The 27,398-nt window shown below is 38.6% G+C and overlaps 1 protein-coding gene across 11 annotated transcripts in view; it reads left to right on the forward strand.

The window, feature by feature from the left end:
• ARID1B (AT-rich interaction domain 1B) overlaps positions 1 to 27,398 on the forward strand; it is a 434,844-nt gene that overhangs the window by 135,364 nt on the left and 272,082 nt on the right. For all 11 annotated transcript variants that reach the window (XM_049113926.1, XM_049113935.1, XM_049113930.1 and 8 more), the window contains exon 4: positions 24,567 to 24,677. In XM_049113926.1, coding sequence (XP_048969883.1) covers positions 24,567 to 24,677 — 111 coding nt within the window. The remainder of the gene's footprint in view (positions 1 to 24,566; positions 24,678 to 27,398) is intronic.

Below are 27,398 nucleotides of genomic sequence, written 5' to 3' on the forward strand. Positions count from 1 at the left end.
CAGTCTTTTGCTGTTATATAGCTGTATGAATATATGTGTATATAAGCATATATACATACAACACACACACACACACACACACATATATATATGCCTGCATATTAGGAATTTATTTCCTACAGTTTTTCAAATTTATTAACAAAGTTGTTCATATAACTTGTCATTAATTTCCATAACATCCAGAGTTCCAGGCATTTTATTTTTAAGATTTTATTTATTTATTTGAGAGAGAGAAAGAATCGGGAAGTGAGCACAGTGCAGAGAGAGGGAGAGAAAGAGAGAGAAGACTTCCTACTGAGTCTCAAGCAGACTTCCTACTGAGTGCAGAGCTCCATGTAGGGCTTACCCAAGATCATGACCTGCACTGAAATCAAGAATTGCACACTTAACTGACTGATCTACTCAGGCACCCCTGGCATTTTAATTCATAACATTCTCCCCTTTTTTTAAATTCTTGATTAATTGTGCCAGTGGTTCACCTTTCCAAAGCAGCTTTGGTTGTTGTCCTATTACATGTTCTTTTTTAAAAGTTTAGTTAAATTCTGTTCTTGCTTTGATTATGTCTATTTTACTGATATTTATTTTGCTGATTTTTTTTTCAGTCAAGTAAATGCTTAGCTTTTTTGAAACATGTTTGTCTGATGGAGCAAAATGGAAGACTAAAAATTTTCCTCTTAAGTACTGCTTTGGCTGAATCTCTCAAATTTTGATATGCATTATTTTTGTTTTCTTTTAGTTTTAAGAATTTCCACCCCCCCCCTTTTTTTTGAAGACACGGTTTATTTTTCTTTTTCTCAGAAGGATTGATCTGTGTTTTTACCATTTGCCTGTGGACACGAGTTATCTGGAACCACATTTTGTGTTTTATTTTGTAGTTTTATTATAAAAATTTCTTACTGTGCCGATAAACAGAATTATATAGGGAGTACTGACATGCCACCATAATTCCTTGCATTTACTAGCCTCGTCATATTTAGATTTTCCCAGTTGTCCTCAGGATGCCTTTATAGTATGGTTTTTTTCAAGCAGAATTTAAAGAAATCTAATACATTGATTTGTTTCTTAAGTATTTTTATCTGGAACAGTTCCTTCTTCCCCATCTGTAGTTGAGCCTTTAGCATGTTGAAAAGTTGAGTCCACTGTCCAGTGAAATGGGTTGGTTTGGTTCTTTCTTATTGATGGGGCTTAATTTGTTCATCTAGCCCCTCTATAAGGGGCTTTGTTTGTAGTTGTTGTAAATCAAATTCCCAACATGTGGGGCATTGTTTCTGTTGACCTGAGGGGTCTGGGACCCTTTCTGTGAGCGAGGAAGCCCCTAGCCTGTCTGTCCAGGGACCACTAGCAGTCTTCCAGCTGAGTGGGTAGAGACATGGTAGTGAAGACCAGCCTCCCTTTGCACTCTGTCCACATTCCCCAGCAGCAAAATCTGGGAACGTAACACTTGCTTGTGGCTTTGGGCTGCTAAGTTTTGGGCAGTTTGTTACACATCATTACTGACTGACAAAGTTGGAGTACTTCATAGGTGATGCTGTGAGTTTAGTATATCAGGATAAACACAGTGTTTTGTTGTTCCACAGTGGTGATGTCAGGATTGATCAGTGGATTCAGGTGGTGATGGCTTCTGGGACCACTTTAAATAGAATTATCTTCTTGAGGTTTTTGCAGACCACACCATTAAGTGTTAATTTCAACCAGAAACCCTGATGAAGGTTAGTTTGTGGTTGCAAATTCTCAGTGGAGCCATTTTTAAATTCTTCTTGCCTCGGAGTACCAGGTTCAAGACAGGTGTTTCTCTGTCCTCTTTAGTGGGTTTTCATTTTCTCAAATGATGGGTATAGTCCTTTTGAGTCTCTAATTTATTTGAGATTTATGGTTTCATATTTTACTACCTTTTGGCAGGGCCTGGACTTTTCCTTTTCCCTGTTCTCTGTATAGTTTTCCAGTGGAAAGTTAAAATCTAAGCAAGTGAGCTTCTATTGTATTGCTCATACTTCCTGCATTCTTGGTTTACTTTCTGTGTGTTTTTGGTTTCACTCATATTCATGCCAAGTCTCTGATCCATTTAAAAAGGCATTTTATCCAGTATTTTAGATATTTAAGTCTACAGACATTTTGAGTATCCAATCTGCCACATGGCTGGAACTGGCCCTCTTTTCTAATTCTTTATTTGATATCCTTTACTCAGTTTAAAATGGTAATAAGCATGTAATAGAATAGCTTATAACATAACAGACAATATATTCTCATTTTATAATGAAACTTTTCTAATGCATCCTTTATTCTTTGGAAATAAAAATCATAGTTCATATGTGATCTACACCAAATTCATAGATAATGTATTACCTAGACAAAATTTCAAACAAGTGAGAATAATGCACTAACTGTATATGGATAAACTGTCCTATTAATTAAATGCTGAGGCATGATTACATTTGAAGACTTGTGAAATAGGCACTTGTGTGTGGGATCACTGAACTTGGCAGCTACAAAATGAGTGTTGTTTTAGCAACTCTGATGTCTCAAGCCGGGTTGTCATTGGTGACTCATCTTTTAAGATGGTGAGCAACTCTTGGTCAAAGTCTAAACAAAATAAAGTATAATCTTTCCTCAATATACACAGTAGTTTTATTCCTCGAATATTCAGTATGTAATAAAATTATTTTAAGAATAGTTAAGAATTAACTATTAGAATAGTTAAGAATTGAGATAGAATAGTTAAGGATTGTGTTCTAGAGTCAGACAAATAATTAACTTTTTGTGTGATTTTTGTTTTTAAATTAAATGAATGGTGGGACTTGGAAAGAGTGGGATATGTTATTATCTGTCAGATCAGTCTCTCTCAGAGGTTGGAGGATAAGATTGCATTCCTACCCTATTATACCCACTAAGTTTCATTACATTTTCTTAAACTTGTGTGGCAACCATTCTCTTGAAATCCTGTTAGCACTTATATAACTTATGTGCTTCCTGATTTTTTTCTGAAATAATATTCATACATAATATGTGGTACTTATTTACAAAATCTAAGACATCAGTATAATGTCCTAAATGTAATGGAAAGGGTGGAGAGTAGTGTATGGTAAGATACTGTTTTTCCTGAGTAAACACTCACACATGTCCACATGAGAAGACTTGTGAAAGTCAGAGGTCAACACCTCCGTGTGTAATAACCGTGAACTCACTATGCAAACGAGGGATACAGGTACATTGCATGAACAGCTCGAAATCAGGAGCAGAGTTTGAATCCATGGGTTTTATTACCATATAACAGCAATTATATAAAATGAAAATATAGAACATTTTTAATAACATGTTCACAGAGTTAACAGAAAAGGTAAGTTACCCCCACAGTGTGGAGATACCGTAAATTTGTAAATGATGTACACACACACCCAGTAGGAATCAGTAAGAATGTTATCTAGACCCTTACAGCTTTTCTTTTTTGGGGGGAATTCCTATCTGTATCTTTTAAATTGTCTCTAATTAATATGTATGTAATATTTTAAAATACTGTGTCAAGGATGCTACATCAGTGACAAAGTAAAAGGAATTGCCTGTTTCAGCAGTATAACAGATGAGATATTCTGAATGTCTCTACTGATCCAAAACAATCTAAAATGGTGGCTCCATTCTTAGGGAGACATGCTGTCAGCTGATGATCTCTCATTTTTACCGTTTTTCACAGCCCTTCTGTCATCCCCTTCCCCTTTCTCCTTCCCCAGTGAGAATTCCTCCTGGGGCACTCCCGTTACTCGTTGGTGTGCACTCCTATTACATTGCTGGCCCTCCCCTCCCGATCTTACACACGCTCTTATACACTGTCTTCCGAGACCCTGATGAAACTCATCTCTGTGTCTACTCCAGAGGGCGGGGCTAAGGGAGGACTGAGGGAAGCTTCCTACTGCTGACCCCCCCCCCCCCCCCCCGACTCCTCCCTGACCTGTGCCCCATCTCCCCGCTCCCCCCAGAGCTGTTTCACATTCTCCTCTGTCTTCAGCTCGCCACTCCTGACTCTGAGCTGGTGATGTGGTTTCCTAGTTCCTGGCAGAGATACAAGCAAGAGAAAGAACTTAGCATGCCACTCGCCCGCGTCTGCACAGGCACTGGGCCTTCCGGTGTGCTTTGGTTGAAGCCTCACGTTCCTGTGTGCCTGCCGTGCCACACGTGGTAGAGTTCTAATAGGAGTGACCAAAACCCCCACAACAGCCTATTTCTCTCTTCTCTCACCATCATCATTTACTGTTCCTCCTTGAATCGGCTCCAGACAGGCTTTTATTTTGACCACTGTGCCAAAACAGCTCTTCTGAAAGCTGTTGTGGGGTCCGGTTGGCAGCTGTCATGTTTCCATGTTTCTCTTATCGGGAGCAATTGATGCAGGTGATGGTATCGTCCTTCCTGGAGCACCTTTCGTGCTTGTTTCTAATATGGAGGCACCATTTTAGAATTTGTTTTGCTTGTTACCTTTCTCTTTGCCTTGCCGGCCTCCCTCTGCTCTCCTTTGCCGGTGGTTCTTTGTCTCCCTGACCTACAAGTGTTGGTCTGTGGTTCAGGTTCAGTGTTGGAGGTTCTTGTTTGTCTTTATGCAGCTTGCCTGTGTGATCTCATTTAACCCTATGGCTGTGAATAGCATCCAGAGGCTAGAACTTTCAGATATATTTCTTTAGCTTGGACCTCTGTCCTCCCTTCTGTAACTGTACGCCCAGCTCCTACTTGGCATCTCCAAATGAATGTCTTAACAGGCTTCTGAAACTCTGTATATCCCAAGCAAAACACAGGACTCTCACTTCCTTCTTCCACAAACGTGCTCTTCTGTAGTTCGCTCTATCACAAACTCTCTGTAACACTTTGGTCAGAAACTTTGAAGTCTTCTTGAATCATTCTCTTTCATACCCATTTAACCTCTGAAATTTATTCAAATCTCACTAGTTTCATTGCTACCACTTTGGGCCAAGGCCTCATTGTCTTACTTGAAGGGTTCCAGGGTCTCCTAACTGGTCCCCACCTTTCACTGCCTTTGTTCACTACAAGGTACAACAGCCAGACAGATGCTCTATGGTGGCTGGTTCTCCACCGTCCCCAGGTGCCTCCTGCCTTCTTTGCCACTGGCCAGCTTGCAGGGCTCATCTCAAGGCATTTTTACTTACTGTTCACTCTGCCTACAAGGTTCTTCCCCCAGATGGCTGCGGGGCTTTTCCTTGGAAGTCTTCCATGGAAGACTTAACTTCCTCAAAGTCTTTACTCAGGTGGTACCTCATCAGACAAGCCTCCATCCTGACTGCTCTGTGTAAGACATAGCAACCCTCCTTCCTCCCTGCACTCCATTTTATTTGACCATGCCTGCCTTTTCTCCATGGCCCTGATCACTATGTAATGTATCACATTCTCACTCTGCCCTTTTCTGTGGCTCCCCCATTAGAATATGAGCATTATGAGAGGAAGGACTTTGTTTTGTCATTGCTGTGTCCCCATACCTAGCACGAAGTAGAAACACACGATATACACATTGACTTAATCATTCAGAAAATTTTTTATTTACTAGCACATAGTAGACTTTACAGTGTTGAAGAAAAAGGATTTACTGTCAAGTATTTAGACTTTGACAATTCTTTTGATATTGTAGACAGTGCTTTATGGGGCATTTTTATAGGTGACTCCTTTGTGCTGTGTGTGTGTGTGTGTGTGTGTGTATATGTGTGCTCATATGCACAGGTTTTCACCTATAAACTCCCCAAATGGAATTTCTGGGTAAGAGAATAGACACAAAGACTTGATATTTTACCAAATTCCTCTGCAGAAGGTTTTAGGAAACGATACCCCCAGCTAGCTCTCTTCTATTCATTTTCATATTTATTTTTCCGGTGATATTTACCTTTATTTCTCATAAGGATTCTACTTAGTTGTTTTTTGAGCCCCAACAATGTTAGAGAGACTTTATGGAATTTTGAATGAGATGTGTTACTGTGGTCATAGGTTGAATAGGTAATAGAAATTTGATTTCATCAACAAGAAGTACACAGTTGGACATTTATAATTTTCTGATTTACCTTTCACTCAGAGGCTCTGAAATTATCACAAATTCTTACTGTTTGCTTTCATTATCATTTGTTTCTTTCCTCTAATCATTTTCAGTGGGTCAGTGGGGGCAGAAATAGAACTACAAAATAAGAATAGGCCTTATTGATTCTTCCTGTTGTAGACCAAGAGAATAACCAATATAACAATGAAATTCACTGTCCAGTTAGCAGACACTGTATTTATTCAACCCTCTGACGTTTCCTTCTTAAAAAGGATTATGAATTTTTAAGACCTTAAAAAAACAAATAGCTATTTGAAATAGTTGCTTCCATTTTAATTTTTTTTTAATTTTTTTTTTAATTTTTATTTATTTGTGATAGTCACAGAGAGAGAGAGAGAATGAGGCAGAGACACAGGCAGAGGGAGAAGCAGGCTCCATGCACCGGGAGCCCGACGTGGGATTCGATCCCGGGTCTCCAGGATCGCGCCCTGGGCCAAAGGCAGGCGCCAAACCGCTGCGCCACCCAGGGATCCCAGTTGCTTCCATTTTAAAGTGTTTTTGTACCCTTGCTTACTTCCTCAAACTGATTTGCCTAAGATTTAATATTTTTGTGTAGTAGGGAAAACCTTCTTTAATGCTAAACGTTTTCACTTTTTTGTTTTGTTTTGTTTTATTTCAAAGTTTCCACTTGCCTTCCCTCTCCTCAGTATTGACTCATAAAATATTATGTGAGGTTTATTTCCTGGTTCATTGTCATCTCTTCACAAACTCTCATTACCTTTCTCTCTCCTCCTTGTACCTGTGGACCCATAATCCTTTCCTTTTATCTCTATTTCCTGTTCTCTTTAAACCCAATCTTGGGAGATGCTGGAGAAGAAAGAGGTCCTGTTGTCTCTTGGGGCACAGGTTTCTCTTGGACCTTTCACCCCCACACACACACTTCCTATTGGGCACACTTGCTAGACATCAGAGGAGTGTGCCAGGAATCAGTCAGTTCACCTGCAAGGAGTCTTGCACTTGCACACTGCAAGTATGAGGTGGAAACCAGCCTGTTATTACCCTTTTCTTTGACAGTAGTCTTCTCCCGATTCTGCTCCACCTCTAGGACCGTGACTCCTGGCAGCCAGAAGCTTCTGTTTTCATGGCTTTAAACTATACTGTTGTTTTCATAGCCAGAAAAATCTTTCTTTCCTTAGAGAGGATTTGTAGGATGTAACTCCATTCAAATAGTTTCAGTTTATTTAAAGAGAATATATCAGGATGAATTTTTTTAAAAACTCAAGTTAAAGCAGTGACAGAATTTCAGACTTCACCTTTTTAGGTGTAGTTTTCTTCTAGGTGATAGAATTCTCTGGTTCTTGAGAGTAATACAGAGTATTATGAATACATACTTGATAACGTACTTTATCTTTTTTATTTTTTTAAATGCTTGGTTTATTGGGAAAACTGAAGGAGAGAGAAGGTTAGGAAAAAGCAAAACAGAAACCATCTACTAAATGCCTTTGTGATTGAGAATGTTTTCTGTGTTGGAAATTCAGTGATTAATCAAATATGTGTCTGACCTGAAGGGGCTCCTGGTCAGATGGAATGGTAGACAAGGCTAGATAATGACAGTAGAGCAGGAGAGGTGTGTTTTCAAGCTGTGACTGAATGTTGGTAAAAAATGTCTCAATTTTTGAAGTTTTGAAGGATGAGTAAGAGTTGCTTGTGAGAGAAGAAGAAATGATCTTGAGGGCAGGACTAATGCTTTGTTAGAATCTAGAGATGATGCCCAACCACAACCACGAACGGGACTGAGTTAGACTCAAAGTTTGGTTAAAATAGTCAAGGTCGGGCTTCTGGGGGGCTCAGTCAGTTAAGTATCTGCTTTTGGCTCAGGTCATAATCCCAGGGTCCTGGGATTGAGCCCTGTATTGGGTTCCCTGCTCAGTGGGGAGTCGGCTTCTCCCTCCCCCTGCTCATGCTCTCCATCTGCATCCCCCTCAAATAAGTAAGTAAATAAATAAATAAAATCTTTATAAAAAAGTAGTCAAGGTCATTTAGAAGCAACATGACTGGTGGCTATATTGCTTTTCATCAGTGATTAAAAATGAAACAAAAGGTTATTCAATAATTTCTTTAAATAGAAAATAGTACAGGCTGAGCAGTTACCTTTTAGCAGTGGATTACTTAATAGTTGAACCAAGTGGAAGTCTAAATCTACTTTGATATGAGTAGGTAGACATAAGTATTTCAATTATATTTTCTAAAATGCCACTTTAGAGGCACCTGGGTGGCTCAGTTGGTTAAGCGTCTGTCTTCAGTTCGAGGCATGATCTCTCAGGGTCCTGGGATCAAGCCCCACAGCTGGCCCCCCGCTGCTTCTCTCTCTTCCTCTGACCCTCCTCCCTGCTCATGCTCTTGCATGCGTGCCCTCAAAAATGAATAAAATCTTTAAAAAATAATAAATAAAATGGCACTTTATTTAGACATCTTCACGGTCAGCAGTTTTCAAAGGAGATATAGTAAACTTGAAAGTATTTGATAAACAAGAATCATTTTGAAAAGCAGGTAACATTCAGGGATGAGTGTATACTTTAGAATTAGTAGCTTGCCACTGAAATAAGTCAATTAGAATTCTGAAGTTTCATTAGAAATATTGGTGATGATCCATTGTGGCAGAAATATTTCTTTATTATTATTGTTATTTAATTATTTAATCTATGTTTTTTATTACTTCTGTGACACAATGTTAATGGATAAGCCACTCCTTATTTTGCAGCTTTTTTGGGGGAAATTAATCATAGAAGGCCTGTGTTAAATCACTGATGGGCTCATATCATGTTTTAGAAGATTGCTTTGTAAGATTTTGTTATAAAAGCAAGAGAAGGACATTTATAGTTTGTTGCCATTAATTGCTTAGCATTTAGATATTAACACCAGGAGTCTATTAATTAACTGGATAGTAAAAACTGTTGGAATGTAGGTTGCTAAAAATTATTCTTTGTTTTAAAGGAGATTACTAGTGCAGCTTTCGGTTATGTTTGAATTTTGAATTGCCTCCTTTCTTCTTGCTTACGCTATTTGCAGTTGTCTTATACTTTGAACCATTGCTAGGGGGAATTTCTTTTAAGTTTAAAGAGCGTGTGAGCATCTAAGGAGAAAACTTTTAAGTTACTTTCAGGTCTGAGTAAGGCCCACTCCTGACTGATTTCTGATTGTTGACTTGGGTAACCATTTACCTGCTTGAAGACTCAGGTTGGAGCCACTCCTGGGAGCTCACAGGTGGTGTTGTGACAATCTGGTGGGCTCTTAGCTTGGGGTGGCCAGAGATTAGGAGGACAGGAATGAAAAAGTAATGATTTTCTTCTCCTTGCTATTTTTTTTCTCCTTTGGGAGACAGAGCAGTATATTAAAAGCTCAGCACTAATTTTGAATATAATTTGTTGCCTTAACAGTATCAGTTCATATATAATGGTAAGTTTTGTGTGTATGTGTTTGTGTATGTTTTGGGTCTTGATATTCCTGAAAGGTTTTTAAATAAATAAATAGAAAAATCTACTGAAGAATGAAGACCATTTTAAGAATGTTTGAATATTGTTTGACATGCATATGGTATTGTTGTTTTTATTTAATTTTATTTATTGTTTTTAGAGAGGGAGAGAAGTGGGGAGAGGCAAAGGGAGAGGGGGAGGGAGAGAGAGAATCTTAAGCAGGCTCCATTCCACACCCATCATGGAGCCTGACTTTGGATTTGATCTCACAACCCTGAGATCATGACCTGAACCTAAATTAAGAGATGGATGCTTAACCAACTGAGCCATCCAGGTGCTCCTTTTGTTGTTTTTTGTCTGTCTGTCTGTCTGTCTGCCTATCTATCTGAGAAAGAGAGAGAAGGAAGGAGAGAGCACAAGCAGAGGAAGGGGTTGGGGAAGAGGGAGAAGCAGATTCCTCACTGAGCAGGGAATCTGATGTGAGGCTCGAGCAGCCCAGGACCCTGGGATTGTGACCTGAGCTGAAGGCAGATGCTTAACCAACTGAGCCACCCAAGTGCCCCCTTTTATTGTTTTTAATTGTAGTAGAAATCAAGTTGATCCTGTAGTCAGTTGTAACTATTTATGCCTGGACCTTTGCTTTTATTTTATAAAACTGAGAAACACCAAGGAAAAATCATCAGATTTTATATAGATCTCTTCCAGTAATAAGGCATTTTGGGCTCTTTGATGCACAACTTTGAATAGTTACTATTATGTTTTAGATCATAAGTGGGACTCTAACTGCATTGGACTATAATTTGATAATGCTGTTCATTTTCATGTTTAAAATATTTTTGAAATAATTTCTTTCAGGTACCAGAATCAAGGGAAAATAAAACTGAGCTGTAAGGAATTATATAGTAATAATAATATTGTTAATACTGAACTTCCTTTAGAAAGGTGTTGGAAGGTTCCTCCTAAGAAGATCAGCCCAGAAGCCAGTAAGGTCTGGAGTGTGGGAGTAGCCTGCTCCTGGCTTAAGGCTTGTTCAGATGTTGTGGGGCATCTACTTATGAGTATGGGGCATCTTTAGAAATGTGTGTAAGATCAAATCAGATGGCCAGGACTGTCTGCCTTGCTGACAGAAGAGGAAAATCTTACATTATTTAAGATACATTATATTAAAGGCTCCTGGGATCCCTGGGTGGCTCAGCGGTTTAGCGCCTGCCTTCGGCCCAGGGTGTGATCCTGGAGTTCCCGGATCAGGTCCCACATCAGGCTCCCTGCATGGGGCCTGCTTCTCCCTCTGCCTGTGTCTCTGCCTCTCTCTCTCTGTGTGTCTCTCATGAATAAATAAATAAAATCTTTAAAAAAAAAAAAGAAATAAAAAAAAATAAAGGCTCCTGGATGGCTCAGTCCATTAAACCTCTGACTCTTGATTTTGGCTCAGGTCATGATCTTAGGATCGTGAGATCGAGCTCCGCAGCAGGAATCTGTGCTGACTGGGGAGTCCACTTAAAGATTTTCTTACTCTGCCCCTTCCCCCACATGTTCTCTCTCTAAAATAAAAAAATCTTTTTAAAAAAGATACATTTTTTTTAAGCTGAAGAGAAGCTTGAAATGCATTAAGAGAAGGAATTAGTCTAAAATGCAGATACTCTCGCCCGCCCCTTTTTTGTGTTTCTGATGCAGCTGTGAGAGCAGGTGAGCCTTCACCATTCTTTTCCTCTCCTCCATCTCTGTCACTGTCCCTACCAGACATGAAGCTGTGGGAATGAACCAGATGTGCTGGCTCTTGGGTGCCCTTGGGACTCATTCTCTCATTCCTTGTTCTGATTATGGAGTCTGAGCTGGTGGAGGAGGAAGCCTCTCTCTCTTAGTCACTGGCGCATGGTGCGGAGTGGGCCTGTGTATGGGTTTCATTTGAACCTCTTCTCCCTCTACCAAATTGAACCTCTTCTCGCTCTCCTCTTTGGTACTCCTCCTCCATTGGTAGTGAGGGATGAAGTTGAGGACAGAAAAGGATATGTAGCTAAAAGTCATTAAAGCTCATTATATTTTTCATACAGTCAACTTTCCTTCCTGTTTAAAGGAAGAATTTAAATTTCCTTCCAGAATTTAAATTCTGACACAAGGGAGACTGGGAAGTTTTTTTTTTTTTCCCCCGTTTTTTTTTTGTTTTTTTCCTCCCCCTACTCTCAGCTGCCTTTTTGTCTTTCAGTGCTCATTTCAATTTGTTAAAGTATGGAAAAGAAAGTAAAACATTTCTTATATATGACCTTAAAGTTCTTCCTTCATCAATTTCTTTGATTTAAAAAAGTTTTAGAATAACAGGCCCTCTGTATATTGTGCTCCAGAAGATGATTATCTGCAGATGTTTGAAATAATAGGGTTAGTTTGAGAATTTGCTGGTGTGGGCAAGAACCACCTTTGTACAGCCACAGTTTTCTACAGTGAAAAACAGAGGGGATTATCTGCATGAAAATTACCTGGGGTGTTTGCATAACTAAATTCTCTTTAAAACTCTTCTCCTTTGGGGGAACCTCGGAATCTACAAAGTTCAATCTACTGAACTTTATAGGCAATTCTGACTCATTCTAATCTTTGTGCACCACTGGAACACAGAAATACTAGCCAGTGCTTTCTAGTTTTTACTTTAGAATGGCACATGGATATTATTTCATTTATTATTAATAAATAACCCTGAGAGGTCATACAGCAGGTTTTCCTTGAATGTGGTGGGGCTTGGGTTTGATTGCAATTCTACTTTAATCTGAGGGTTTACTGTCTCCTTTATTACTGTTTATATATAATAGGGAAGCATTTTGCTCCAGAAATAGGCTGATATTCATGCCTTAAGGCCATTGATATGGGGCTTTTTGTTAACCCCATATCAATGGGGTTAACTGTTTTTGAAATTTCAGTGTGAATTGGAATTACCCGGAAGACTTTGTTAGAGCACATGTGTGTTGGACCCTTTTCCCCAAGTTTCTGCTTCAGTTTGGAGTATGGCCTGATAATTTTCATTTCTGACAAGTTTCCATGTGATGCTGCTGTTAACTGATGCCCCAGGATCAACCTCAGAGAACCACCGTGTAGATTCAGCAGTTCAGAGTTGTTTGGGAATAGTCCCTGGCCCAACACACTCAGAGGCACTCCCTCTCTCTCCTGGGACCCCAGGCTTCTGCAGCTCTGAGGTTAATATCCTGCTCAGCAGGAGAACCCAGGAGCCTGGACCTCACTCACTCTTGGACCACTTGGCAAGTATTTGGAATCCCATCTTTGCTTTAGAGCAGTGGTTTTCAACCTTTGCTTCCCCTACAGAAAAGCAGTGGAAGGATTATCCTTAGAATGTCCTTGGAAATTTGAGGCATTTGTTTTAATGTAAAATGGCTAAAGAAATAAATTTTGCTTTAATAAATAAATTTTACTTTAATTTCGAGTTAATTAATGGTAATACTAAATTTCTGGGATCTTCTTTTTCTTCTTTTTTTTTTTCCAAATAGAAATTCAATTGACTCTTTAATGATAAAAATTTTTCTATATTCATAACACTTAACTGTAATATATGTAATTTTAAAAACTAAGGAACCTCTGAGAAATTCAGATGAGTTTGTTAATTCTTAGAGTGTCTATAGTCTGTTTACTTTCATCGAAGATCAGTAGGAAGTGGATGCGGACTTCTCATCTTTCCCCTTATAGTCTATATTCTGAAAACAACAACTGGAGTAGGGAAAGAGAGAATTTCATAGACCAAATGGTCCATTTTAACTTATTTTTAAAGGTTATGGAAGTCGGGCAGCCCTGGTGGTTCGGCAGTTTAACGCCACCTTCAGCCCAGGGCATGCATGATCCTGGAGACCTGGGATCAAGTCCCACGTCAGGCTCCCTGCATGGAGCCTGCTTCTCCTTCTGCCTGTGTCTCTGCCTCTCTCTCTCTCTCTGTCTCTGTCTCTGTCTCTCATGAATAAATAAATAAAATCTTAAAAAAAAAAAGGTTATAGAAGTCATATATACTCATGGTAAAAAACAAAACAACCCCCAAGAAACCTCAACAGAATCCTTTTGAGTTCTTTAATTTTGAAAGTGATACTGGTACGACGCAAAACGACAGCCACAAAACGAATCCTGTATAGCTGGCTTTTATTGTTTGATGTTTTTTCAGTTACTTTTTTTTTCTCCTAGCCTTCTTTATTTTTTGCCCTTGGTGGTTTTAGCTTTTACTCCAAAGGCATTTCATGGGGAAGTCAACTTTTTAAAAGTGATCCCTGTACAGCTTTAGGGATGAGTTGGCAAGACAAGCTTGAGGCAGGATCTTTCTGGCACCTTACTTCACTCCTTGGCAAAAACAAACTCTCTACCTGTTTATACAGCATATGGGTTTCATAAATTCTGTTTCAGCAGGTTGCTATCATGCCACTTGTGTCCCTCATGCTATTCCTTTAATTAAAGTGTGTGTAGTAATGTAAGGTGTCTTGTTTAAATTACTTCTTAGACTAGAGTCACTCAAAAAACCTGGGCTTTTATTGGATAAAGTATTTGGACACTGAATTTGGAAATTTTTTAGCAATTATATTTTTACTTCAGTTACTTAGATAAAGATTGTAGCGTATTGGGATTTAAATCTCTGAAATCATGTTCTCAATCCTGATGAGTCTCATGTTTATTATCTCTGTTAGTTTTTACCCTTTAGCTGCTTTGGCGGCATCCTTAAGAATCTGGTGAAAGGGATCCCTGGGTGGCGCAGCGGTTTAGCACCTGCCTTTGGCCCAGGGCGCGATCCTGGAGACCCGGGATCAAGTCCCACATCAGGCTCCCTGCGTGGAGCCTGCTTCTCCCTCTGCCTGTGTCTCTGCCTCTCTCTCTCACTCTCTCTGTGTGTGTGTGTGACTATCATGAATAAATAAATAAAGAATCTGGTGAAAGCTAGGGGTCCTCTTCCCGGAAGAATACATGCACTTTGCAAAATTTGCTTTAATTTCAGGGAAGTTAAAGCAAATCCCCCTCCTGGAGAGAATTGAGGCCTAAATGAGTTACAGATTCAGGAGTCTAGGTCTCTGGCTCATGTGCCTGGGGTCGTCAGCTCTCTGATCCAGGGAGGAAGGGGTTGGGGTTTTGGCACTAAGAGTCAGTCCTGAGAGAATGTGAGATGCCAGTGCCAGCATTACTTCTTTTCAGAGGGGATGGTGATTTTTTGAACTGCTGCTGCCACCACAGTAGACAAATACCCATTCTTTACATCAGTGGGATTGATCTACCTCTTATAACCATAAGGCATGATAAGCTAGCTCTTGTTAACGACACAGCAAAGTTTTACGCTATAGATACTAGAGGTAATAGAGTACCCTAAAACCCCACATTGTAGTGATTCTTTATCAAACTTTAATGAAAATCCTACATTGTTGTTAGTCAACAATTCTTACTTTATAGGCAAATTTGGGGAAGTTGATTAAAAATTTAGATTCCTAAACCCCAGCCTCAGGATGAGATTTATCAGCTGCAGGGTAGAGTCCAGAAAATAGGCCCTGTCCAGTGGGAAGCAGAGTGGGGAGGCCATTAAATGTGAGCACTCTGGAAAAGGAATATATTTGGTTCCCATCCCAACTCAGCCACTTGCCAGCTGAGTGACCTTGGGCAGGTTACTTAAGAAACTCTGCCTCAGTTTCTTCCTCTTAAAATAGTACTTATTTCATGGGGTTCTGGTCAGATAAAAAGACTCAAGACGGCAAGTCAGATAAAAAGACTCAAGACGGCCTGGCAAATAGCAAATGTCACATAATTATTAGCTGCTCTTGCCATCATCACCATCAGTATAATTGCCAAAGGTAAAGCCCCAGGGGCTCAAGGGAAATTTTGATCTTATTCCTTTTTTTTTTTTTTTTAAGATTTTATTTATTTATTCATGAGAGACACAGAGAGAGAGGCAGAGACACAGGCAGAGGGAGAAGCAGGCTCCCTGCGGGAAGCCTGATGTGGGGCTCCATCGTGGAACTCTAGGATCATGACCTGAGCCAGAGGCAGATACTCAACCACTGAGCCACGGAGGCGTCCCTGATCTCATTCTTAAATGTGGTTTTAAAGAGTATAAATCGCAATTGGTAACATTTATTGAGACTTCTATATGCCCGTGCAGTGCTGATTGCTTAAAGGTAGTCTCTTTAATCATTAAAGCAACTCTTGAAGATAAGTCCTTCTATCTTGGTTTTGTGGATGAGGTAAGTAATTCTCAGGTAACAAATTATAGAGTCAAGTTTCTTTTTTATTCTCCGTGTGTGTGTGTGTGTGTGTGTGTGTGTGTGTTTAACACAAAGCATAACTGGATATTTACTGTGGCTCGTTTAGCTTTGTGATTTTATGAAAATAAATTAATCTATTAAAAAATCTTAGTTATTTAAGTCCAGCTCTTGAGGATCTTCATATTTCTCTTTGGTATTTTAGGAAATTAATTTTAGGCACATTTCCCTTTTCACTCTGGGTCCCCTGCTAGTTTAGGAAGAAGTTCTTACAAAAATGAAGAGAAAACAAGAAGCTTTTCTCAAGTTTTGAGTGGCCTCCAGAACTTAAACTTGATTAGAATTGGGGAGACAGCCCTCTTGGGGAAGTGTTCTCTCTTTTCCAGCCCACCCAGGGCTCACCTTACCACAGGCCCAGGGGCTGCTGCAGCTGCAGGTGTACTGGTAAGTCTGGTGCCATGATGACACATCCTCATTAATGGCAGGCTACAACTGTAGTGTTGAATTTGCCATCAGAATTAATGAGACACATGAGTAAGAAAATATAAAGTAGCTTGTATACGCCTGTCCTTTTTCTAGAATGGTTTTCAAAATTTTTAAATTTTGGAAATAATTATGCCTGTGAATTGGTAGGAAAATTGCAACAGTGTTCTGAATCTAGCCAACTCTATACTCAATCAGTATATATGGTGTATTCTGGGGAATTTGGCTTTACTATAAGCTGAGAAGCTGCCTTTGGAATCAGTAACAGTAAAAAACCATATGAGCCTTGGTCATGTGATTTTTTTGGGGGGTCATGTGATTTTTAAATCTACTCTAAAAGCTGTTTGGAACAAGAGTTTAAAGAGAGATACGGGGGGGAACACATTGATATGGACATAGAAGAATTAAAGTGAGTTAGCAGTATCTTAAACTGATTGTGCTGATTGTAGAACACCCACTCTGCTGGGAGTCCCTGAGCCGTACCCCCGCCCCCCCCCCAGTGCCTGGTATATGGGAGTGTTGGGAGTCAAGTGCACATTCACTGTACCCTTCACCTTCCCTGGTTGACTCCTCCAGTATGGTTTCTAAAGTAGGAAACTGAACTGAAAAATTCATCCAGGGTCACACAGGTGGTGAGTAGTCTAGAAGTTGGAATTTGATCTTGGGTTTCTTTGACTCAGAGGTTCATGACTCTTGGAGATTTGTGGCTGGAAAAGCCTCCTTGGAATCAGTGAAAGAAGAAACAAGGCCTTTAAGAGCCTAGACTAAGAAGATAAGGGTTAGAGTGTCAGATTTAGGCAAGGAGGATGGCTGGACTGAGATTATGACAGCTTGATCAAGGGATGAGATTGAGAACGGATTGCTGAGTTAGCAATTGGAGAATCTAGGGAAAATGACACTGGCAAGGTTAAATTCGTTAGGATTATGGAGGGATTAAAAAAATACAGCTAAGTGTTAGGATTAAGTAGTATAGCATATATGTTAAAGATAAAATGGTAGGAGGGAGCTTAAGAAACTGAAAGATTAAACGATCTATGTTTAATGGGTTTTCTTGGGGGGAAAGGGGATTGATGGCAAGGGGACCAATGAGGAAGTTCTTGTAGGAAAGCTAGAATCAGTCCCCCAGCCTCAGCCCCCTCTGGATTCCCACTAACTCCATTTTCATTAAATGGAAAATTTCAAACATAAACAGAAGTATACAGGATCCCTGTGCACCCATCACTCATCTTTAATAGTTCTAGGGCCAGTCTCATTGCATCCACACTCCCTTCCCTCATCCCCAACCCCCACCCGCAATATTATTTTGAAGTAAGTCCCAGACATCATATCACTTAATCTGTAAATATTTCAGCATACATCTCTAAAAGATAAAGGGCTTTAAAAAGGAAACATAGGGCAGGCCGGGTCGCTCAGCGGTTTAGCGCCACCTTCGGCCCAGGGCCTGATCCTGGAGACCCGGGATCGAGTCCCACATCAGGCTCCTTGCATGGCGCCTGCTTTTCCCTCTGCCTGTGTCTCTGCTTCTCTCTCTCCTCTCTGTGTATTCTCAGAAATAAATAAATAAAATCTTTAAAAAAAAGGAAACATAAACATACTATGGTTATCACATTTAAAACCTACATTTTCACACCAATTATCTAAATTCCTAGTAGCCTCATAAATGGAATAAATGTTTAATGTACATTGTAGGGTAGTTTGAATCAAGATCCAGGTTAAAGTCCAGTCTTAGAATTGGCTGATAGCTTCTCATCTCTAGCATTTCCCTCTGTCTCCATCTCTCTCTTTTCCTCTCCTTTTCTTTTTACTATTGGAACTTATTTGTTGAAGAAAGTAGGTCATTCGTGTAGTAGAGATTCCCACAGTTTGAGATTTGCTGATTGATTTGCTATGGTTTAGCATGTTCTTCAGCCCTTTTTATTTCCTATAAATTGGTAGTTAGATACACAGGCTTTATCAAATCATTATCAATTTTTTGTTTTGGCAAGAATATTTCATTGCTGGTTTGTTCGTGAGAAGGTATGAATGTCTTGATTTTTCTTTCTTTTTTGATGCACCACTAATGCTATAGTCTTCCTTCTCTCTCAATTTTTATTATTATTTTTTACTACGTTCAAGACTGCCAGTAACAAATAGCAAAAATGTGTTTTGTAGCACATTGCTACCAGGCAGGGTAGCTGTTAACATGATAAATATTCTTGGACATGAGCCCAAGTTTTGTTCTGTTTTATGTATTTGTCCTCTTATATTTGTTTTTATATTGCTGTATCTAAGTGTAAGCTGTTCTGAGCCATTCAGTCAATCATTCACAAGCCTCTTACTGAGTACCTGTCCATGCTTGGCCCTGGGAGCCCAAGAGGAAGGAAGAGTCCAGATCAGGAGATACACAAACAATTAAAATACAACATTGTAAATTTTTTTTATTTTTTTAAAATATTTATTTAGAGAGAGAGAGTGTGCAGGAGTGGGGGGAAAGAGGCAGAGGGAGAGAGAGAAAATCTTAAGCAGACTCTCCATGTTCAATATGGAGCTTGACCCGCAGCTTGATCTCATGATACTGAGCTCCTGACCTGAACAGAAATCATGGTGGACAAGAGGCTGTACTACAGTAAACTGGCCAAAAGCAGAGGCCTGACAGTTGGGAGAAAGACAAAAGAATGTAGATTTGACAGTGACTTGGGGTTTGGTGATATGTTAGAAGTGTATGAATGGTGAAAGAGATAAAAAGCTCTGAGAAGTCCCCTGTGGAGGTGAAGGTCCTTGACCAGGTGGCAACCCGAAGGAGGAGGATCAGATTGGAGGATGAAGAAGAAGGTCCTTTCCTGGCATCATGTGTATAAGGGGCTTTATACCCTCAAGTAGAAATGTTTATAGTGCAGTTGAACAGATGGGACTTGAAATAGAGATTTGGGAATTGTCACCAATCAGGAATCAGGGTGGTTGGAATCTTTGGGGTAAAGATCTGAGGGGCACCAGTTATTTGGGGACGGGCAGAAGGAGTGGAACTGGCAGAGGTGCCTTAGGTGAACATAATCTGAGAAGGCTGGGCCTCTTTATATTGCTTTCTGCCAGTCAGTTTGGGGACTTGAAATTACTATTCGATGATAATGAGTGGTAGAGTAGTCTTAGTTTTAAATTTGTGGGAGTTTTAAATTTTAATATTTCTTATTAATTCACAATATTGTAATTGAGTATTTTGGAAATATCCGCTTATAAAATATGCAAGATTTGTAACTTCTGAAAGGGAAATTTAGGAGAATATATGGAAGAATAGGGTAATACCTTTAAAAAGTTAAAACTGCATTAAATCCTTATTATGTAATAGTGTTTGAGGCTTCCAGTGGTCTCCAGTAGTTAGGATAGAAATGAAAATTTGTCCATCACATTGAGATACTAGCAGTGTTAGACGTTAGCTGTGCAAGTCCTTTAAGCTTTTGCTTCCTTGTGGTAAAATATAAGAGGATGCTAAGGACTCACCTTATAGGATTTATTGTAAAGGCGGACCGTGCACGGTACCTGTCACAGAGCCCTGTCTGCAAATGCCAGCTGTCTTTGTTAGTAACATTTCCATTAGGGCGTTCCTGAAATGGTGACTGTGCCATTCTGAAGTAGGTATTTTATAGATTTATGTTGCTTTCCTTTTGGAAAGGATATTTTACATTTATTTACAAACTAAAGCTGGGGAGGTCAATAGCATGCTGAGTTCCTTGATCAGAGTAATGATTTCACATGACTGGCAGCCCCATGTGGCCATGGGGACATTTTCTCTGTGGCCATGACGCCCTTCCCTCCTACTACAGTGTCTGATAATGCTGGAACCATTTCTTTTCCCTGTTAGTAGTTGGATTGATGATGAGAGTTTCCAAAGCAGGGAGAAAAAAGGAGCAAGAAATTTTTTCTGACCTAGATACTGTAGGACCTTATGAGGCCATTCAAGTTCTCATCATCCTACTCTGGATTATTGCAATAGTATTAACGTGACCATTTTTATTCTTTGTAGCACATCTGTACTTCTTGTGATTATTGAAGTAACCTGAAAACCTTTCTTAAGTAACCTGAAAATCACCATGTGTTCTATCTAGTTTTTTGCTGGTTTCTGGACTGAAACCTCCCTGGCCCCTTAGTACCATTGGTATGTCTAGGACTGAGGTGTTTTTACCACATCTGCTCATCCATCTTCCTTTGGTTTGTATTCTGTGTATGTGCTCTCAAATTTTTGTTTTCCTGTTACTATCTCCCAATTCTCCTACCACTCCCCTCTACTCTGGATTTCCTGCCCCCCCCCCCATTTTTTTAATCTTTTGAGAGAGAGAGAGAGAGAGAGAACACGAACCAGCAGGGGAAGAGGCAGAGGGAGAGGGAGAAACAGACTCCCTGCTGAGTGGGAGTCCAATGCAGGACTCCATCCCAAGACCCGGAGATCATGACCTGAGCGAAGGCAGATGCTTAGCCATCTGAGCCCCCAGGTGCCCTGGCATTTTGAGGTCCTAGGGTAAATATTTTTAATGAGGCTTCCTACTATTCCAGAATGATGGACTGGAGTGTTGACTGATGCTCCTTTTGTTAAGAGCACTTTGCTAGACTCTGTCAAAAGTTTACATGTGTACCAACCCTTTGGCAGAAATTCTCCTTTTGGAGGTTTATTATTCTCCAGAGATAGATCACATGAAGATGAATGTGTACAGATTTTATCATGGTGCTGTGTGAGTTAGGAAAAGACTGGGAACAACCTGAATGTCCATCAGTAGGGGACCGATTAAATAAGTCACAGTACTGACAAATACTGCAATACTAGGGAGCACTAAGCAAAAGAATAGATATTTAGATGCAGATATGGAATGAGCCCCACACTATATTGTTAAGGGACCGAAAAATAAAGGAAATATGCCACATCGTGTTTAAAGGAAAAAGGATTTAAATAAACATTTGTACTTGGTAACTAATGCATTGAGCAGTCGTGGGAAGAGAAATAACAACTATGAGCAGCAATTCTTGTGGAGGGCATCCTGGAAAGAAGGTGGTTGCTCTGTTTTTCAGTGTTTTTCGCTTTGTATCTTTCGAACTCATACCATAGGAACATTTTCCCTTTTAATTTTTTCTTAAAAGGTGTCCTTGGCCTTTCATTCTTCATTTTCTTTAAAGTCTTGTGTTACCGTTAGTACTTAATTTATCACCATAAAAAAACCGAAGCACTCGGGCTCTTGGCTTTGACAATAGACTCACGTGACAATTTTGATCCTTCTCCTTCCTTATGATATGAGTGAGACACGAGTGTTTTACTACCTGCTCATGCTCCACACGTAAGCTAGGAAGTAGCTGATGAAAAGGAGGGTTCCATACTAGGTGTTCAGTAAATGTCTACCACGTCTGCTGAAAGAAACACCTAGGTGGACCCTTCATGTGTGCATGCCTGTACCCCAAACTCTTTTCACACTTTTGTTGTTTTCTGAGTCAATCTTCCTTTTACCTTTGACTCATAACATGAAGACGGTTAAAACCAGAATCCATGAATGGTTAAAAGTCTGTGGGTGAGATGAAGAAAACTCATATTGATAAAGAACTGGGAAGGGGTAAACCACATTCCCCACTTGCGGTTCTTTTCGCATTGCAGCATGATCACAGTGAGAGAGACTTTATAGTCGTGGCTTTGTATGCGTACAGCAGAGGAATGCAGTAATGTGCGTGTCAGCTAGTATACACACTTGTGTGCACTAGTTCAAACCTGTAAATAAACAAAGATGGCAATGATGTGTTAAAAATGTAAGGCTGTGTCTTGTCATTTGTTTATAAAATGATGCTGAATATCTTCTTTATTTTCTGATACTGACATTGCCCTTTTATTGTCTATTAAAGTACTCATTACTATTACTCTTCTTGAGGTGAAAATAAGTACATACTAGAAAATAAATATAGCTCTGAAGGGGGAAAATCTCAGGTTTGTTATGGAATATAACCTTTCTATCTTTATTAAAGCTGCCAGAAGTAGACTTTATAGTCCCAGTGTGAATTATATATAGATGATGATTGTTTTAGGTTAAAACTTGGTACCTTTTCTGGATGTTTTCTCAGTTAAATTAATCCTTATGTTTCAACATAAATTGAGGCAGAACAAGTTCCCACTTCAGCAATTCTCACTAAATTTTGTTTCAGTTTTATTTCCAACTGAATTTAATAATCAAAAGCCTCTTGTGGTTAGGAATAGTGTTTGAGACTTTGGTAGAATCTAATTATTTTTGAACTTTTTAAAGCCTTAAAAAGTGAAATGTAAAGCCATAGTAAAATTTTCTGATAGCTTTCATAGTCTATTAGTTCAATGTTGCTTATTTTAGAGGGGACAGTATCTAAATTGAAATGTGTATTCATTATAGTTGTAATGGTCTCTTTCAACTCTTTTAAAAATCAGTTTATTTAGCTACAAAGGGAAAATAAAAAAAATTTAAAAGGCTAATAAGCATAGGGCATGTGAGCCTGTTCCTGTTTCTTAACCGGAGTTTAGTTAAAAAAAAAAAAAAAGAGAGAGAGCACTGCCCATAAACTCTGTGTGCGCACACGCGTGTATTTGAGGAGCTAGCGGGGGTCTGCTCATTTGTTTGCCCATTGTGAGGCTGTCCAGCACCTTTGTGGGGTTTTTTTGTAACGTGGTGAAGGCCCTGAATGGAAGCCTTGTGCCCTACTTGATTTGAAATCCTCTATGTTAATCTAAAGGAACCTGCAGGGCACCCAGCGGGAAGTCTGTGTGACAAGTGGAGGTCTGGGATCCGGAAGAAATGGTGCTGGGGGGCAGGGGGGCAGTGAGAGTGGTAATAATCTTTCAGCCTTCAGCTTTTGTCCCTTGCAGCCTAATTGTTACCCTCTGCTGGCAGCCAGATTGAAGGGCTACCCTTTTGGGTGTCCTGGGTTGCATGTGCTTACTGAGGCCTCACCTAACTGTTACCAGATTAAAACCTGGACAACTGGGATTTAACTCTCTTACAAAAGCATGGTACTGACTGGGCATTATGCATTCCTTTTAGAGGTTAGATATTTTGATTAATTGTGTGTGTGTGTGTGTGTGTGTGTAGCTTTACTTAAAGGATAAAAGGGTTGCTCGGGAAATGCTGTATTGTTGGCATGCTCTTTATTACAGAGCCTGTTTAAAACCAGCACTTGGCTAGTTAAATCTAGTTTGTACAGTTTGTGTACTTTGTAGTACTAGCTATTGGTCCAAAGTTTCTTGGCTTAAGAAGCCATGTAATTTTAAGTGTATACTGTGTGAGAAAGGGGTGGGGCAATAGGAGCTTTTTATAGGGCTTCACCTAATAAACATTAATTTTTAATGTAATATTTTGAGAGTTTAACAGGAGAAGTAGAACTTGTGTATAATGTTTCTTTGATACTAACACTGACAGGGAAAAGGGGAGAATTTTATTTTTAAGTGATATTTTGTATTCGTTTTTTTTCTCTCCACTCAGAAACTGGTTCTCCAACTTTCAGGGCCAATTAAGACATGCTATAATAAGTATTTTATATTCTGTCCTGCTGTTTGACTTTGAGTGTAAATGGTGATAGAATGTTTAGTAGCTGAGCATACATAGTTAAACAGCTAGAGATTGGGTATATAGTAAGTTTGGTGTGGTGTGGTATTTGGTTTATATAATAGTATTTCAGCATAATACTGAAACCATGCAGAATACCTCCTGGAAAAGTGTTCAACAGGATGCCAGAAAGGCCATGTTAATGATAAGTTTCTCATACCTCAGCAGGTTTTTTGGGCGTGTTTTGTTTCCCTACTGCTGTTTTATTCTTTATTGTGGTTCTCTGGAAACTATGCCACGTGAACATATGGAATTCTATACGTGAATGTTTATTGGTTTTGTAGAAACCCCAGGATACCGTGAGCATAATAACTATGTTGTTTTGTGGGTTATCAAGGAGACATACAAAAAGTCAGTTGTTAATAAAGTTTTCATTAAGTATTTTGACATTTTAAAGGTAATATTAAAGGCAGCTCAACAAAAATCAGAATTAAACAATAACATGAGCTTCTGGTTTGCTCTGGTTTAAAATAGAGTTTGATTACAGGTGACCTCCTTTCTTTTCTTTTATTGACTGTTACCTTACTGCAAAACTCAAATATGCTCTTTAGTTTGTATGGTCTCATAATAAATTTAGTTGTGTGTGTGTGTGTGTATACATATATATATTTTAAAAAATATGTGTTTTTTCTCTTGATGATTCACTGCTTAGTTTTTTGTTTCTAGTTTCGATAAAGTGTTAAATAATAGCCATATAACATTTGTATATCTGCTCAACTGTAATATGTTGATAGTTTGTGATAAGCCTTTGTTTTTGTTACAACTCACTGAGATATTTATGAAGTGCTTTATATTTGTGTTTGTTTAGGACATGTCTCAGGAAGGCTATGGAACTAGGTCTCAACCTCCTTTGGCTCCTGGAAAACCTAACCATGAAGACTTGAACTTAATACAACAAGAAAGACCATCAAGTTTACCAGTAAGACATTAATGTGCTGATTTGGAAATGTAATGAGTTAAAACTTTTTAAAAAGAGATGTTGTTTTTGTTTGTTCTACTTTATATTAAGACTTGGGGGAGAAGTTTCTAAATCAGATATATTTGTGATTTATCAAATTTTTAGGGCTTTATTCTTAAGAACTGTGTAGGCTTGGATAAGTGTCGTTCATTTGTAGTTATCTCTTAGTCCAATTGGGAGGCTTATTCGGTGGATAGGTTTTGTGGCAGAAAAGTGTACAGTTGTACAGTTGTGCTATGCTTAACCTGTTGCTTTCTGGAGTGATAAAGACCAGAGGTGTACTATTTAAGAGTTAAATGTAAAGAAATTCCCACTTGGCAAAGGATATAAATGATGAATGAGATAAAGAATCCAGCAGTAGTTTGAATTTCTTCAGGGACTTTATGTAATGAGAAATCACCAATCCTTTTCTACCTAAAAGGAAATATTTTAGTTTAAATTTGGAGAAAGCAGCTTATAAGTATTTCCACTAGTGAATACTGTGTTGTGTTTAGGAGATATGTTGAGTAGAGTAGTGGCTATATTAAAGGGAGTCATATTGAGGCTCATAAAGTAGTTCATCTGTTTTTTTTTTTTTTAATGAGCAGCCTAATTTAAATGAGGTTTTCCTTAAAAACTAAAAGAATACATCTGTGCAAATAAATTTTTATGTTTATTTTCTTGTTAAAATATTTTGATTTGAAGAATTATTATTCCTTAATCTTTATTAAGTTTCATTTAAGGTGGGAGTTCAGGCTAACGATTTTAATTTGAATTTCAAATTTTTTACATTTAATAAGATTTATTATTTCTGAATATTTGAGAACCAGCATTTGTAGTGAATGTTTTCCATGACATTTGGCATGCATACTGTATCCATTTTTAAGTTATGTCTAGCCTTAGAGAAGAAGGTAAGTCATGGCTACAGGGTGTATAGTATCTTTGAAGCTGATGCACATGTTTTTGACATCCTAATTTGTTAGCTTTTATTTCTGGGGTGGGTGATGGGTGAAATTTATTGTGATCATTTTGTTAGTCACATTGGAGTGTTTATTGTCTAGTTACTTGGTTTTTTGAAGGAATGAAAGAAGTGATGAATTATGCATTTTGTTCTGTAAGCTTTTTTCTTTAGTGGGTGATTCACAGCTTGGTAAGCATGCAGTTTGTGTGTGCATGAGTATGCAGGTGAGCACTGTTGATACATGTAACAATTGCTGAATATTTGGAAATTGGCTTGTGGATTTAGGAAATTTAAATTGACTCATGGGAAGCAGATAAATGATGAGTTCCACTTTTTTCCCCACCAGATTTGTATTGTTTTTAGAGAAACCCAACTTCGTAGATGTGCCATTGGCTAGTGAAATGTACTGTTATACATGTTGGAAAATTTCTTATAAATTGATAGAGATTTTTTATGCAGCCATAGGAATAGCTTGCGATGTGCTGCTTTCCTCATATCCACTTGAACTTTGGAGTCCTCACTAGGCTGTGTTTCTTTTCATGGCTCTGCACTGAAATGGGTGGTTGATGTTCAGCTAGCTCTACAGCACAGTTAGGTAAGGAGGAAAATATGGTAGTCCTAGAAAACTGATCGAAGAGTTCTGCTCGGGGATGGTGCTTTTTAAGTTGATTATTGAAAAGGAGGCTAAAAGCATTTTAGGAAGCGAACTGATATATTCATCAATAGTTTAAGTTTTTTTGAGTGGTTCTGTTTGTATACATATAATGGCTTGCTTTCTTCCTTAATCTTTACCATACCTAATTCCCAAGAGGATTTAAGGTTGTTCATGACATAAATTTTCTTATGAGCTAAAAACAAAACAACGCAACAGTGCCCCAGTTGGTATTTTCTTTCTGTTTTTGCAAGTCACAGGTAAATAACATGATGATTGACTTATTAATACCATTTCAATATTTTTTTAGAGAGCAGAATTTCCAGGTTTTGTGGTGAGTATATGGGAGTATCAGTTACTGAATAAAGAACAAACCATAGATCAACTGGTATACCTACCCCCCCCCCCAATCTGTTAAGATGAAAATTGGCTTTATTTAAATGAATTTTAGCATGGCAGTTTTCTTTCAACAGGCTTAATTTGTCTAGAAAGTTTCTGTACAGGGTATACTAATATATATTTTTAGCTCTGTGGATGCTGCATCAATATGTTGTTATACACAATTAAGATAATCACAATTTTGGGGAAAAATTTGTTGGTATTCTACATGGCTATACTATCATATTTTTAATGTTACTTCTATTAAATATTTTAGTTCTCCAACTTGGCTAAGTTGATACTGTAGATATTATGAAACTATAGGCAGTCCATCACATTTCAACCTCTAGTTTATAATTTGGAACTAGGGAAATTGTGGGTGTTAGCTTTACATTTTAAATAATTGTGGTATAGTGATTCTAATGTATGATTTTGAAGTCTTTATTCATTGTATATGTGAACTATGAAGAAGGTAGCTTCTCCAATAGTTATTTCTTAATCTCTTTAATTATATGGAGATAGATTTTGTAATATTTTTTGCACATGTAATATTTTCTTCATCATGTTTGTTACATGGTTAAATTTCTATTACAGGAAATCAAGATATTTTCAGTATCTTTATGTTAGATCTATAATTTGATCTTTCAGTAAGTTATCAGCTCATCGTTGTTTGAACTATTGTCTGTCTATATTTGCATGTCATTAAATTCTT

This window comes from Canis lupus, chromosome 1 (assembly GCF_003254725.2).
Source record: "Canis lupus dingo isolate Sandy chromosome 1, ASM325472v2, whole genome shotgun sequence".
NCBI lineage: Eukaryota > Metazoa > Chordata > Mammalia > Carnivora > Canidae > Canis > Canis lupus.